At 37.4% G+C, this 17,500-nt stretch overlaps 1 protein-coding gene across 1 annotated transcript in view; it reads right to left on the minus strand.

The window, feature by feature from the left end:
- The window catches only part of LOC106868227 (polyribonucleotide nucleotidyltransferase 1, mitochondrial), a 400,992-nt gene that overhangs the window by 263,041 nt on the left and 120,451 nt on the right, over positions 1-17,500 (minus strand). The window contains exon 13 of the mRNA XM_089351556.1: positions 654-756. Coding sequence (XP_089207682.1) covers positions 654-756 — 103 coding nt within the window. The remainder of the gene's footprint in view (positions 1-653; positions 757-17,500) is intronic.

Here is a 17,500-nt window from a genome sequence, read left to right on the forward strand (position 1 = left end):
GCTGTGTGATAAGCAGCTTGCTTCCCAACCACATGGTTCCAGGTTCAGTTGCATTGCGGGGCACCTTGGGCAAGTGTCTTCTACTATAACCTCAGGCAGACCAAAGCCTTGTGAGTGGATCTGGTAGATGGAAACTGAAAGAAGCCCATCATATAGGTATGTGTGTGTGTATATATGTATATATATACATGCGTATAAGAAGGGATGACCACTAAGTGGACATCCGATATGCTAGAAAGAGGTCATCAACGACCCAACCACAAAGAAAAATAATGTTCTCCAGAAAAAAATTCAGTGTTTGCTGAAACAAATAAAGAGTATATTATGTGTATATGTATAAATTTATATACACACACAGACACACACACACATGCACACCTAAACATCACCTAGATACATTGATCTCCTCATTATCTCATTATTATCAACAACATCACCATTATTTTTTTATTCTTTCTATCATCAATCTTTCACCACTGGCAGGAGCTTGACTGACCAGCAGTAAACACATTGTCATTTACTTCAATCATTTGTTATTTCTTTCAGGAAGACCAGTGTCCTACAGTTCCACTCAAGCCGACTACTTCGCATAACACACACCCACATCATGACCAGATACAAAACTGGAAGCAGAATATGAAATATTTGGTTACCTGTGTTTGACCTCGTTGAAATAAAGCTGATCCATGCAATGGTTGAAACAAATTAACTTGACAATGGATATCTCTGACGTCAGTCAAACCTCGGCCATCACACCTGCCAAAAGAAGGAAAATCAGGGGTCAAACGCATTGCAATGTTATGAGATGTGGACAGAAAATTAAACTTGAGATTATGAATCTATGAAACGGATACAATGGCCGTAAACAGAAGTGGTAGTTTCAGGGTGGTAAATATCTGTGTGGGCATGACTGCCTGGTTGAGAACTTTGCTTCCTTGGGTTCAGTCCCACTGCATGGCACTTTGAGGAAGTGTCTTCTACTATGGTCCCAGACTGACCAATGCATTGTAAGTGAATATGAGAGACAGAAAGAAAGCATTGTGTGTGTGTGTGTGTGTGCATGTGTGTGTGTGTGTGCATGTGTGTGTGTGTGTGTGTATGTGTGTACGTGCATGTATGCGTGTGAGAGAGAGAGGCAATTATGCAGATAAAACAATTTAGATTTATTAAATATAATTCACTAGTTTAGGCATGGAACACAAACGTTTTTCATCATCATCATCATCATCATCGTTTAGCATTCGCTTTCCATGCTAGCATGGGTTGGACGATTTGACTGAGTACTAAGTGAACCAGATGGCTACACCAGGCTCCAATCTGATTTAGCAGAGTTTCTACTGCTGGATGCCCTTCCTAATGCCAACCACTCTGGGAGTCCAGTGGGTGCTTTTACGTGCCACCGGCACGAAGGCCAGTCAGGTGGTACTGGCAACGGCCACGCTCAAAATGGTGTTTTTTACGTGCCACCTGCATGTATATATATTTGTGTGTGTGTGTGTCTGTGTTTGACCCTTACCCCTCACTCATCCACCCACCATCACTTGACAACCAGTGTTGGTGTGTCTATGTCACCGAAACTTTTGTGTGTGTGTGTGTGTGTGTGTGTGTGTGTGTACACATCTTTGTCTATACATTACATGATGGCTGTAAATGAGCATCATTGTCATGCAAGCAAGGTTGTTTGTTTCCAGTCTTCAGTGAAAACATGTCCAACCATAGAAAATCTGTGCTTCAAAAAATTTTGTCTGATCCAGGCAAGCATGGGAAAGTGGGCATTAAATAATGATGAGGACGATAAACCAACGAGAGGTTTAAAGCAACACTGAGTAGAACAACTTGGTAGAAGCAAGAATTAAGCTTCAATTGAGCTGACTATTAGGATTATAATCCCATATAATTGCAACAAGTCAGATGAGTGGGGAAACCAGCTGTCATTTTCAAGGCTTATTAACTACGTTATCACTGTCTTCTTTCATGTAGTCATGCGACGAACATCAAACTTACAGGCTGAGAAATATGATGTGAAACCAGGAGCTATATTGCCAAAAAATACAAGAGGTTATAACCTGACCTCCATGCTATTCTACAAGTCTAAATGTATTGAATGCATATCATCATCGTTGTTGTTGTTGTCTTCGTCATTGTCGTCGCCATTGTCCTCATTGTGATTGTTTTATATTCACTTTCTATGCTAGTATTAGTTGGACGGGTCATCATGATTGGAATCAACACAATTCTGGGGATACTATTCAACGAGACAAGTGACGGGGCCACATCTTACTCATACATCATTTTTGTCTTGGTTTCTGTGTCTGGATGTCCTTCCTAATACCAACAAAAGCACCGGTGTATTGGGTGCTTTTCTCATGGAATAAGCATGATAGAGGTCCCATGCCCTCAACAAGGTTAAAGGGCCATCATATCCTTACACTTTACAGAATATATTAGGTGCATTTCAAATTCCGCTGAGGTCAACTTTGCCTTTCAGCCTTTCGGGGTTGATAAATTAAGTACCAGTTGCATACTGAGGTCAAGCTAAGAGACTGGCCCCTCCCCAAAAATTTCGGGCCTGGTGCCTAGAGTAGAAAAGAATATACTAGGTGCATTTTTTCACACTTCCATCACTAGAGAGGTAACCAATATGCTTTTACAAACAGGACAATTTCCACTTGTGACTGAAAGTGTAATGAAAGTTATTTCTGGAAAATGTAATTAAGATTTGTTTCTGATAGGATTCTATGGGGGAGGTACCAAAGGATTTAACCCCCATGACCCTCCAAGGAAAAGTGGGCACAGAAAATGAATGAATGGTTTAACTGAATTTCAGTGACTTAAAATCTTGATTTTATGGATCATAAGTTTAGCTGTATTCCTTTGAGAAAGATACTGCACCATAACTGCAGTATGAAGAATTCGAAAAACCTTAAACCAAAAAGAGAATTTGAAAACAGTTAAGGTAGGGTGCTTAACTGTGTGTGTTTGAATTGTTTCTAAGTAAAGGTGGTGTCGAGAAAGATTGGAAGATGCCAGAAAGTTCTGAAAAATCTCACACACGAATTTGAACAACAATAAAAGAAAAATAAACAGAAGTTTAATAGATATGAAGAATAAAAGACATTTATTTATAAATAAACTTTCTCAACAATATTAATAAATCCTAATATATCTCCTAAAATAATGACGCTCATTACCTTGTAGAATAACAAAATTGACAAAAACAACAACAGCAACAGCAATATTAATAAACTCTAGGGCTCCAGACAGTTTTTACAATCGTTAGTTGAAAACCATTTCAACAGCATGAGATTGAGTGATGATTTTCTAAATTACATTTTTCAATTTCTATTCCATTTTTCATTTTAATATTTGCTTTATTTTGTATTATTAAATCCTATCAAAATCACAAAAGGTCGAAAAAAAAACGAAAAAAAAATTTAATTGAAAACTGAAAGGAAGTCATACATAAATATCTAGAGACAAAGAATGATAAAAGCAACACATACACATACAGACACAGATTTTGTTTTTTTTTTTATCAAATGCTTTCATTTCTTTTTTCTTTTTTTTCTTTTTCTCTTTTTCACAAACAAAAACATTTTTATATTTCACACATTCACAGCAAATGAATTTTTATCAGCAAAATCATAACTTCCATTACATTGAAGTGTTATTTAGTTCTGTAAATGAATATTTTATGGCGATATAAACCAACTCACCTTTATTTCAATTCTGCTAGAATTTCTTGGGTGAGTATCAAAACCTCTCTTCAGAGATTGAAACATGCAAGTTCAATTACATTGTGGTATGCTTAGATACATAAACCGCTAAAAGACACGAGTAATTATTTCTCAATGGCGACAAATGAAAAAAACTCCACTGCTTAGAGAATTCCATTGTAAGATATAAATTTGCTGTATTCAACGCTAAGCGAAAATCAAATCAAGATTTTATCATTAAATGAATATGTACAAGCATTCAATATAGGCACAGGAGTGGCTGTGTGGTAAGTAGCTTGCTTACCAACCACATGATTCCGGGTTCATTCCCACTGCATGGCACCTTGGTCAAGTGTCTTTTACTATAGCCTCAGGCCGACCAAAGCCTTGTGAGTGGATTTGGTAGGTGGAAACTGAAAGAAGCTCGTCGTATATATGTATATATGTGTGTGCGTGTGTGTCTGTGTTTCTCACCCCAACATCGCTTGACAACCAATGCTGGTGTGTTTACGTCCCCATAACTTAACGGTTCAGCAAAAGAGACCGATAGAATAAGCACTAGGCTTACAAAGAATAAGTCCTAGGGTTGATTTGCTCAACTAAAGGCGATGCTCTGACTGAAAAGAGTAAAAGAGTATATATATCATCATAATCATCATCAACATCCATTTTCTATGTTGGCGTGGGTTGGATGGTTTCACAGGTGCTGGTAAAACTGGAGGTGGGGGGCACACTAGGCTTCATTGTTCTGGCATGGTTTCTATGCCTGGATGCCCTTCCTGCGCCCATATATATATGCATGCATACATGCTTCAGTCATTTGGTGGTGGCAATGCTAGGGAAGTGCCTTGAAGGATTTAGTGTATAAAATTGACCGAACCCCAATACCTAGCTTTAGGTCTAGTATTTCTTTTATGAGCCTCTAAATTACAAGAATGTAAACAAACCAACACTGGTCATCAAGCAGTGAGGAAGAAGTTCATATACACATACACACATAAATAACATTGAGATGTGCTTTTTATGAAGAACAAATAAACATTTCGATTAGAGCTTGATGTACTTTCAGACTTCAAAAATCACAAGTAAAAAGTATATTCATGGCTATAACACATGAACAGAGCAAAATATGTTAGAAAAGTAATACAAAAATCATCAGAGATATTTTGATACATTCATTCTTACAGCTGTTTCAATAATTCTTACAGCACAATACAATTATGTAAGAATTACATCACCAGAGAATAATTTTGCGATGAATATTAATTATACATATATATATATATATATATATATATATATATATATATATATATATATATATAACACTAATAATCAGATACACTGATTCTGTTTCACTTCTATTATTATGATTATTATTATTATTATTGTTATAGTTATTGTTATTTCCTTTTAATCTGCATGTTTCAATCACTTGCCAAGACACACCCAACGTCCTAGGGTGAGTGAAGGATGAGAGATATTACAGTATGACTGAAAGCTTGGGGAAGGGAAGTGGCAGGGACAGTAGTGAAATATCTTCCTGTAATACAACACAGACATTTAAATTGATAGGGCTTTCTAAGGTTGTGGGCAGTACTTGTCAGCACAATCTTTTGGATTTCTCAGAGACATGGTTCTTCTGGAATGTTATCTAGATGTTTCTGACATCCATTTTTTTATTTTTTTTATCATACCTAGAGCACTTACAATAACAAGAACAGTTCTCATTTTAAGATGCCACATCTTTTGTATTTCAATTTCCAGGTCCTTATATTTATTTAATTCATCAAATTCCTTTACAGATATATTTTCATCAGTGGGAACACTCACATCTATTAGTCTACAAATATAATATTTTTCTTCCCTGTCTTTAATGACTATGTCTGGTCAATTAGCCTGGAGCATTCTGTCGATGTTGACTGGAAAATCCGAGAGGATAGTGACATTTTACCTTCAATGACTGGCTCAGGATGATGTTCATACCTGTAAGCAAGAGTGCTAATTTTGTAGTGTTTACATATTTTCCAATGTAAATACTGTCCTACCTTGTCATGGTAATTTTTGTATTTGTTTGACGTCAGCACAGGACATCCTGAGATAATCATTATAATTATTATTTTTATTATTATTATTATTATTATTATTATCATTATTATTATCGTCGTTGCTGTTAGTCAACTAGTTAATCAATTAACTAATTGATTGTTTGTTTAGTCATGCAGTCAATGATTCAATCAGCTAGGTTTGTCCAGAGTCCCTTTACTGTCATTTCCAACTTCATCAGCGACATACCTCTCTAATCCAGGATTGTCTGTCTCCTACTTCACAGATGTATATTTGTGGGGATGTGAGAGAGAGAGAGAGAAAGAGAGTGTGTGTGTGTGTGTGTGTGTACACCTATATATGCATGTGTACATGCATGCCGGTGTGTTATGATGCAGATTCAGTGAGTAACAGAGACCACGTCTACGTGCACATGCATTCATGTGTCCATATGTGTGCACAGCGTGAATTCCGTAAAATGTGAATGTAGTTAAATGGTTATTCATTAATTCATTTCGTGATGAGTTCCGTTGTCTTTGTAAATGGATTGTGTGTGTGTGTGTATGTGTGTGTGTGTATGTGTGTGTGTGTGTGTGTGTGCATGCGTATAGGTGTCCATCAGTACATGTGCATGCATATATGAACATTCAAGTCCAAATGCTTACTTATTTCCAGAAGGGAATGGATGGTACTGATCAAAATTAAAATTTTATGAATCACCTCATCTTTCATCTTAATAACTCATGGGAATAAGCGATCTATCAACTAATGAACCGAAATTCACATGTACGAAACACACAAATGTATGTTAGCTTGTTAACACACAAATATATTTCTTTTATTCTTTTACTTGTGGCCATGTTGAAGCACCGCCCTTTAGTCGAACAAATCACACCCAGGACTTATTCTTTGTAAGCCTAGTACTTATTCTATCAGCGACGTTGGGGTGGGGGACAAACACAGACACACAAATACATACGTACATGCATATACATGTATTGGTATAAATACAATGGGTTTCTTTCAGTTTCCGTCTACTCAGCTGGCAAAATGGATTGTAGGGCGACATGCCATGCTTGAGGAGACCTATTGAGTCAAGTACATAAAAATGAAAATCAAATGGAAATTGTAGTTGTGATCCCCGTGCTGGTAGCATATAAAAAGCACTATCCGAACGTGGCCAATGCCAGCGCCACCTTGACTGGCTTCCGTGTCGGTGGCACGTAAAAAGCACCAACCGATCGTGGTCATTGCCGGTGGCACATAAAAAGCACTCACTACACTCTCAGAGTGGTCGGCGTTAGGAAGGGCATCCAGCTGTAGAAACACTGCCAGATCAGACTAGAGCCTGGTGTAGCCTCCTGGCTTCCCAGACGCCAGTCGAACCGTCCAACTCATGCCAGCATGGAAAACGGATGTTAAACGATGATGATAATGATGAAGATGATGATACACACACACACATACATACATATAGTACTTGGCACACTTCCTTTGAATGGAAGCATGCCAAGTACTAGAACCTTTTGCAAGACTGCAGGGTGAAGGAATGGCAATCATAGCTATTCCTAGCTGAGGTGGGCTGAAGGGAATTCTCTGCCCAGTCAGTATGGAGGATGCTTACAACCATTGGAATTAGGGGGGAAAAGGGCTAAAGTAGCTGTATGCAGGAAGGGAGAGGCAAGAGAAAGAACCTCCTGCTAGATATAGAACAAAAGAGGAGTTAAGCTAGATGTCAGGAGAAGATATGCAGGGATTAGGCCACCACTACTGATCCACCAACAGGATGGTGTTCCAGTTCAGGGTTGGATACTGTTTGATGACATCAATTCCTGCTGGTCAAAGCTACATTCACCAAAGATGAATTGTTGGCACTCCATCGCTTACGACGTCGAGGGTCCCAGTTGATCAACGGAACAGCCTGTTTGTGAAATTAACATGCACGTGGTTGAGCACTCCAAAGACACGTGTACCCTTAACGTAGTTCTCGGGGAGATTCAGCGTGACACAGAGTGTGACAAGGCTGGCCCCTTTGAAATACAGGTACAACAGAAATAGGAACAAAGAGAGAAAGTTGTGGTGAAAGAGTACAAGAGCGGTCGCCACCACCCACTGCCAGAGCGTCATGGAGCTTTAGGTGTTTTCGCTCAATAAACACTCACAACGCCCAGTCTGGGAATTAAAACCGCAATCCTATGACCGCGAGTCCGCTGCCATAACCACTGGGCCATTGCGCCTCCCCCAAAGATGAATAAAGAAGAAGCAACTTCTTTTAGACATTATCAATGCCATAATTGCACTATACAGCTCTGACCACAACAGTGTTATTGCCCCTTAGTATTGACATGTCCTTTGCTTTCCTTGACAAGTTTCCAAATGTGTTTTACACCAGAAAATGTATTCGATATAATTGAAATACAGAGGAGAAAGTATGTAAATACATGCCTGGGCAGTTAGAGTATGTTGTTATATTATTACATACGGTGCAATTTAATAAACTGTTGTTGTTGCATGTGATTAAATAAATAAAATAGAATTATTAAATATAGAGAATTAAGCGTTCATTATTGTGAGTTTTAATTTGTTGCAAGCAACCAAAGGATTTTGTTTACATGTAGTTTTATTAGATATATTACAGGGGAAAATATAATGTTAAGCTTTGAATATTTTGAAGGAAATTTCATTCCATATATAAGCAGGGGTATGTGACGTTTTGGTACAGCCATTTCGGAGCCCTCGATTTCGCATTGCTAATTCAATCCTGAGTTATTTAACATCGGATATTTTGATGTTTAGACATTGGATGGAGTCTGTATGGAAGAGAATTAACAGTAAAGTTGTCTGTCAGGGTGACATGCTCCTCTTTGCAGCAACTTGGAATCATTTGATGAATCAAGGAAATAAAGTTGTTCCCAGATTAAAAGGAGCCAATGTATTGATTAATCTGAATAAATGAGTTAACTAAGTATCTTTCATAGATTTTCCTAAGAACGAATAGTTCAAAGGTTGGGATCAAACAATCACATGACCTTCCAAACAATATCCAATGGATTAATGTTCCTAAATCAAAAAAAAAAAAAGAAAAGGAAACTATTTGAGATTGACTATTATCAGCAGTATATACCAAAATTTGTAGACATAGTCGAGCCTCTTTTTTTCTACTCTTGGCACATGGCTCGGAACTTTTGGGGAGGGGCTAGTCGATTAGACTGACCCCAGTATGCAACTGGTACTTTATTGACCTTGAAAGGATGAAAGGCAAAGTCGACCTCAGTGAAATTTGAACTCAGAACATAAAGACAGACGAAAAATCGCTAAGAATTTCACCCGACGTGCTAACGTTTCTGCCAGTCAAGCCTCTTCTTGCAGCAACATATAGAAATACCATTATTTTAAGGATGTAGCAAGAACAGGCTTTATAAGAAGACAAAAGAACTTACCATAATGTCTTGGCATATTTTCAAAATATGCACATTTTCAAAACAAAAAAAAATATCTCCAAAAATCACCCCAGGTTCTATATGCAAAGCTGGGCCTCCCATAAATTAATTTTGAGCCTGCCACTCACTACCATATGCTTATTCTAACCCTGAAAATCCCTTCTACCAAGCTTGACTCCATAATATGAGCAGTTAGATTAAGTTTTTATATACAGTAATGGCTTCCTGCTGTAGCTAAAGTGCTTTTGTAATATATTGCAAAATTGCTTGAAATACTACATGCTTTGAATGCACTGAAAACATTTTTCCTAAATATGCCCTGCTGAAATTGGGATGCATCAAATATGCCTGTGTATCTTTGATGCCATCAAATACAGTACTCAATACACTGATTTTGCAATGTGTGTGTGTGCATGTGTGTGTGTGTGTTTCAGTCGTCACAAAAATGTACGTATACTGACGGATACATGCACCATCACACACATATACTTGTCAGTCATCAGCCTAACATAGGTTACAAACATGTGAACGCAGTCATACAGAAAATGTGATGTCATCGTCATTGTGGTGGTGATATAAAATGACGTTTATGATAGGTGACTAAAAGTAAAATGACAATGTTAAATTTTTGTAATGCAAATATGTGAATGAAAATATAGTTTAGTTGGTAACCAAAAGCTTACTGAATCTTTTGATACCTCTTATGTCAAAATCAGCAATTTGGTTTTGGAATGCATAGAAAACATATGCACACACACACACACACACACACACACACACACACACACACATATACACACAAACTCTCTTTTATAGTTATAGATGACTGGTCAAGCCATTTGGCATCCAGATTATTCTATCAAATGCAATGTTTATTTATTCACATTGTTTTGAATTAATCATGCATTATTAATCTGAAAGTTTCGAGATTTCAATGATGTGATTGTTTATTTTTAGAATAACATTGTCAAGTATGTGTGAGAGGTTGGATTTGGCTAGTTTGAATCATAAAACAGAATGTAGGCTGGACATGGCCAATTTAAATGTTAAAAGGCTTGATAGATCTTTCAGAACAACTTACAAGACCTGATTCTGAACTGACTGAAGAGAATAATCTTCTATAGAAACAGACTATTTATTCTGAGACAATATCATGCACATGTTCTTCCCACAATTCATGACACACACATGCACACACACTTATATACACACACATGGATGTACAAACACCGAAAAAAGTAAGGGTGTATGTTTGGAGACCTAATCTTGTTTGAGATGGTGAAAAATTTTTTTAATCTTGTAATATGCACTAAAATCAGATTTAAAGGCATCTTGTGTACTGATAAATGGTCTGAGTCACTGCCCTGAGAAAGACTACACATGGGCTTATGTAATTATCATAAATAAAGCAACAAGATTCTATAGACTTGTTCAGAAGAACCTTGGTATTTAGAAATATATAAAATCAGTTAACACTTTACATGTCTACTACAACTGCTGTGATTCTGTAAGAGAATGTAACAGATTATATGTCTGTACATAAATCATGTTGCATTATATCTCATTACACTTCAATTTGACATTAGCTTTACAAAATGAATTGAACTAAAGCCCATTTTAGCAAAGAAATTCAATTCCTTGGACTGAATATACTAACAGTCTTCTGACAGAGACTTCAAGTATAGCCATTATTGCCAAAATATATAAAAATATAAAAAAAGACAAGACAAAAGTTGAAAGCGTTTGGCATTTCTTCTTCAAGAAGATGGTAGTTTAAAGGAAGTTATTAACAAGGAAACTCTCCTCACAGAAGTTGACAGCTCTTCTACTCTTGAGAATGAACCAGACTTGCTTTTCAAGATTAACAATGGATTTACTGGGAAAAAATTACCAAAGTTATGGATAATTTTTTTTCTATGAAATGCGCCATTTCAAATTCTCTGTGCTCTCTACAGTTATATGTAATACTCGACTATGAATATTTACAAAGACGTCTCTATTCACTTATTCAAAGAAAGAAATTATAGTCAAAGGAAATTTTCTTTGAAATTTTCAAAGAATTTTTGAAGGAAAAGATGAATTCTAATTTCCTTACGACTCATTGTATAGTCACTTTATGAAATATACATTTCTGTCTCTAATAAAAAGAGGAAGAAAAATATTGAATCTTCTCCAATAAATCATCTAGATATATGACTTATCTCTTTTAATGAGCCAGAAGTGTCATTCTTTTATCATGGCTCCTACTTAAGCACAACAAGGATATTTAGTTCCAAAATCCAATAGATTCTTAAGATGATGTCTCAGAAGACTTCGTAATTAATGTAATTATTCTACAGAAGACATAGCAGTATGGTTAACCTATGTTTTCTCTAAGAAGGGAGTTAAAAGCAGCACAGCAACTTAACAAAACACACATCAAATATTTAGTACTTGCATCCAGTGATAAATTGTGACATAACGAGGAGAGATGAAATAAACCAAAGACATTTCTTTATTTTCTGATATTGCTAGCGTTCCATCTCACTGATGCATTTCAGGGGTCCTCGACCAGTTTTTGCTATGAACCCCTTTTTACTCTGCTTTTCTATTTTACTCTACAGGGCCCCCATAGCCATTCAATATTTTAAAATATCTTATTATATATATTTTTGTGATTAAATATTAATTTTTAGGCAATTCATCATCATCATCATCCTCGTTTAATGTCCACTTTCCATGCTGGCATGAGTTGGAGGGTTTAACTGAGGACTAGTGAGCCAGAGACTACACCAGGCTCAATCTGGTGCCAGATCAGATTGGAGCCTGGTGCAGCCATCTGGCTCACCAGTCCTCAGTCAAACCGTCCAACCCATGCCAGCATAGAAAGCAGACATTAAACGATGGTGATGATGAATTGCATAAAAAAAAATATTGATAAAATATTTTGTGTATTTTAGAAGTTATAAGCAATTTATTGCATATAAAATTCAACAACAAAACCTTAAATGGACCCTCAAGGGTCATATGAACCCCAAATGAGAGCCCACTAGACACTATGGTAGCTGGGAGGGGGTTGGTAGGGATGGTTGCCCAGGGCAGGATTTTTAAAGGGGCAGCACTTTTCATCCTGTTGTAGGTTAATGTTATAGGCAATATGTGTTTTTGTGGGGTCCGAGGGTGGCAAACGGAAGGGCCACCCTGGGCGCCACACACACTAGCTACACTAGTGCCACTATATCAGATGCTGCTCATGAGAATGCTGATCTGTTCCAGTGGCACCTGACTCGTAATGGAAGGCACTAATTCCAAATAAAAACTGATTCAAACAAAGAAACTCATCCAAGCAATGTCAGCATAGAAAGAGGATGCAAAACAACAATAATTATACGTTTAATAAATTGATTTCAAATTCTTACATAAGGCCAGTAGTTTAGGTCAAGGGATAAGACAATTACATTGACCTCGGTGCTCCGCTGGTACTTATTTTATCGACCCCGAAAGGATGAAAGGCAAAGTCGACCTCGGCGGAATTTGAACTCAGAATGTAATGGCAGACGAAATACCGCTAAGCATTTCGCCCGGCGTGCTAACGTTTCTGCCAGCTCACCTCATATTCACCTTCTGGTAAGTTAGAAGTATACCCTTATCTTCATCATCATCATCTCCATCTTTTCCAACTGAGATAACCATGTATCTCCCCTACCGCAAGACACCTATTCCTGTCCCTCAATCATATTTTAACCTCTCGTCACCTGGTATAAAGCCACTTCTCTCAATACTACTCACCCCCTTTCAGTCAAAAGGGCTTTGCTTTGCAAGTTATTTGGGGGACCTCACTGGTGCTGGTGCCATTTAAAAACCACCCTGTAAACTCCGTAACATGGTGGAATTAGGAATGGTATCCAACCATAGAAATCATACGAAAGCAGACATTGGAGCTTGGATTAGTCTTCTAGCCTGCCAGTTCCTGTTGAGCCATCAAAGCCATGCAGTATGGAAGATGGACGTTAAATGATTATGATGATGTAAACATGAAGAAACACAAAACATCTTTCCTTCCTAGTTTTTCTGCTCCAAACAAAAATGACAATTTCTCATTTCAGTACAATTTTTTCATTTCTCACACACACACACACACACACACACACACACACACACACACACACACACACACACACACACACACACACATATATATGCTCATTATATCTATGCTTGTGCTTTGTGGATGCGGCTATATGAGCCTATTATAGAGAAAATTATAAAGCTACCTACATATATACATATATACATACCAGCACACACGATTTCCAAAGTCATATCTCTTTGTGTAATGCATGCAATTATATGTGTGCATATATGTATGGGTATGAATGTATATATATCTGTGTGTGTGTGTGTGTGTGTGTGTGTGTGTTCGTGTGTGTGTGTGTGTGTGTGTGTGTGTGTGTGTGTTCATGTGTGTGCGTGAGTGCAAAAACAGCCCAAATCTATACTGAGTGGAAGTGAATGTAGAATATGAATGTTGAAATGATTCTCTCTCTCTTTTTTTTTTTATGTTCTTTATTTGTTTTACCAAAAAAGTTACAAAAAGGATTGTAGAAAATAACTGAAGTATTTTGGAGTAGAATTAGAGAGAGAGAGAGAGAGAGAGAGAGAGAAAGAAAGACAGAGACAGGGAGGGAGAGAGAGAGAGAGAGAGAGAAAGAAAGACAGAGACAGGGAGGGAGAGAGAGAGAGAGAGAGAGAATCAGAGATAGGGAGAGAGAGAGAGAGAGAGAGAGAATCAGAGATAGGGAGAGAGAGAGAGAGAGAATCAGAGATAGGGAGAGAGAGAGAGAAAGAAATCTAATAAACTTCAATTTATATTATTGCCAATCTAATAGCTTGAAGGACAAATGAAACATTTGTATAGGTAATTGATTGTGAGGTTTTCTCCCACTATTCTGATAGCAAGAATAATGCAAAGATAAGCTGAAGGATTGAGAGAAGCAGGATTGACATCATTGATTTGAGACGAACAAGTTAAGTCCTTGTTGAGATAAAACCCATTTTCTTTGCCATTCTTGTCTTTTACTTTGCATGTTGTTGTTATTTTATTTTTATTGCCTTTACTGCGACGACCTTATCCATTAGATTGTATTTGCACCTACTGAAAGGGTTTAATTTATTAAATATCCTAAGCTTAGCTTGATGGATTCTTTAAATGAGCTTAGCTTATCAGATGGCAGCATGAAACTTACAAACTTCCAGGCTGTGAGTCTTGTTGAAGCGATGGCACTAGCTTGCAACCATATCAGAATAAGTGTTTGTTTGCATGTCAGCATGCATATATAACATTAAGCTATTAAGCTAGTCAAACCTATTACACAACTCCGCATCCATTCTTAGCAAGGCTCCGCTCTTAAAACATTGCACATTTATGTTGCACTTTTCTGAACTAGCATTCAAGTGCAGCTGTTGCAATTGCCATCCTTTTAAGCATAAACATCTATTTACAACGACTTGGGTATTAGCAAGGAGTGCATTTTCCCATGCAAAATGCACCAAATGAATTAATTAATTTTAATTTACTTTCTAGAATAATTTAGCCAAAGAAAATTGACTAGCATATGAATATAAAAAAAGGAAAGAATATTTTGAAATAAATGTCAAGATTTTTTTCAGAAAAAATAAAAGCTAAATCAAAATTAAAATGCGTAAACAAAACTGTCTTGATTCAAGATTGTTTCAAGATGCACACCTGCATATAAAGTAGCTCGTGTGTTGTAAAAGTTGCAGCAGAGTGTGAGAGTGGAGCCATTAATAACAAGACTATTGCACAGATGACAAAGAATAAAGAAGAAAATAATGTAAAAGAAAGTTTGAAGAGAAGGACAAGCTTTCTTCTTGGTTCTTTCTTCTACAAATATTACAGCAATTTTTCATTTCAATAGGATTATTTTAGATATTTGGATTCTGTGTTTCATTTTGGAATGGAAGCTGGAGGAGGAGGAGGAGGAGGGAAAGAAATGAAATGACGGAAGTATGATTTTAAAAAAGAAAAAACAAAAAAAAATTAAGATTAAAAGAAAAATTTGTGATAAAAAAAAATACAGTAACACGTAAAAAAAAGATAATTAAAAAAAAATGGAAAGAAATAAAGGAGGAAGGTGAAAGAGAGAAAGTATGATTAAAAGAATGAAAACAATGTAATGAATTATAAACAAAGAATAAAAGAACCATGAAAGAGACACAAAGAAAGAAAGAAAGAAATAAGGAAAGAATGAAAACAACCAGAATTACGTAGCACATCATACGACATCATATAATTAATTCTAAATAATAATATTTTCTAGCCTGGTTTTGAAATATTTTCGGAATTATAACCGCTAAAGAGAATCTATTCATACAAAAACCAAATTACAGTACCGGCAAGAAATAATAGCCAAGTCCCTCTTAAATTACACTGTACTGTACTCTTTACTCTCTTTTACTCTTTTACCTGTTTCAGTCATTTGACTGTGGCCATGCTGGAGCACCACCTTCAGTCGAGCAAATCGACCCCCAGGACTTATTCTTTGTTAGCCTAGTACTTATTCTATCGGTCTCTTTTGCCGAACCGCTAGGTTACGGGGACGTAAACACAGCAACATTGGCTGTCAAGCGACAGTGGGGGTACAAATACAGACACACAAACATATACATAAACACACACACACACACACACACACACACACACATATATATAAATATATATATATATATATATATATATATATATCATCATCATCATTTAATGTCCGCCTTCCATGCTAGCATGGGTTGGACGATTTGACTGAGGACTGGTGAAACCAGATGGCTACACCAGGCTCCAATCTGATTTGGCAGAGTTTCTACAGCTGGATGCCCTTCCTAACGCCAACCACTCCTAGAGTGTAGTGGGTGCTTTTACATGCCACCGGCACGAAAGCCAGTCAGGCAGTACTGGCAACGGCCACATTCAAAATGGTGTTTTTTACGTGCCACCTGCACAGGAGCCAGTCCAGCGGCACTGGCAACAACCTCGCTCGAATGTCTTTACACGTGCCAGTAAGGTGATACTGGTAACGATCACGCTTAAATGGTACTATTTACGTACCACTGGCACGGAAGCCAGACAGCTGCTCTGGCAATGATCACGTTTGGACAGTGCTGTTACTGCTCCACTGGTACAGGTGCCATATATATATATATATATATATATATATATATATATATATATATATATACATACGACGAGCTTCTTTCAGTTTCTGTTTACCAAATCCACTCAGAAGGCTTTTGGTCAGCCCAAGGCTATAGTAGAAGACACTTGCTCAAGGTGCCACGCAGTGGGACTGAACCCAGACCCATGTGGTTGGGAAGCAAGCTTCTTATTACACAGCTACTGGAATAGTTAAATTCTTCATTGTAGTAGTGGTGGTGGTGATGATGATGTTGTTGATGGTGGTGGTGGTGGTGGTGTGGGAGGTGTTTTTGATTTGTCCAGTATTTTTATTTTACAACAGCCTGTTTTCAGTTTTTTTTTTTTTTTGATTTTACCTTAACAACGTCCAGCCGATTCACCATGATAACAGATATAAAAATATACAGTGAAACAAAACTTACACATACACACACATACACACATGCAAATACAAGACAAGGCTAAAACAAAAATTTAAAAAAAGAAAAGTTTATTAGAACAATAATTTAACAACACATACAACAACAACAACAACAGCAGCAGGAAAAAAATCAATTCTTAATTTGAAATATTACTACAGAAATTGTCAGTATTTAATTGAGAAAAAAATAAAACATTAACTATTAAAGAAAATAAAATGTAATAATAACAACAGCAACAACAACAACAACCATATAAAGTCGTGGTGGTGGTTGTGGTGGTGATGGTAGTGGTAATGGTGGTAGTGGTGGTGATGGTGGTAGTGGTGGTGATGGTGGTAGTGGTGGTAATGGTGGTAGTGGTGGTGGTAGTGGCTGTGGTGATGGTGGTGGTGGTGGCAGTGGTGGTGGTAATGGTGGTGGTGGTAGTGGCGATGGTGGTGGTGGTGGTAGTGGTGATGGTGGTAATGGTGGTAGTGGTGGTGGTGGTAGTGGTGGTGGTGGTGGTAGTGGTGATGGTGGTAATGGTGGTAGTGGTGGTGGTGGTAGTGGTGGTGGTGGTAGTGGTGGTGGTGGTGGTAGTGGTGGTGGTGGTGGTGACGGTGGTGGTGGTAATGGTGTTGGTGGTGGTGGTGGTGGTGGTAATGGCGACGATGGTTTATTTTTGTCTAAACAGTAGCAGTATTTCAT

This window comes from Octopus bimaculoides, chromosome 4, assembly GCF_046866305.1.
Source record: "Octopus bimaculoides isolate indiv1 chromosome 4, ASM4686630v1, whole genome shotgun sequence".
NCBI lineage: Eukaryota > Metazoa > Mollusca > Cephalopoda > Octopoda > Octopodidae > Octopus > Octopus bimaculoides.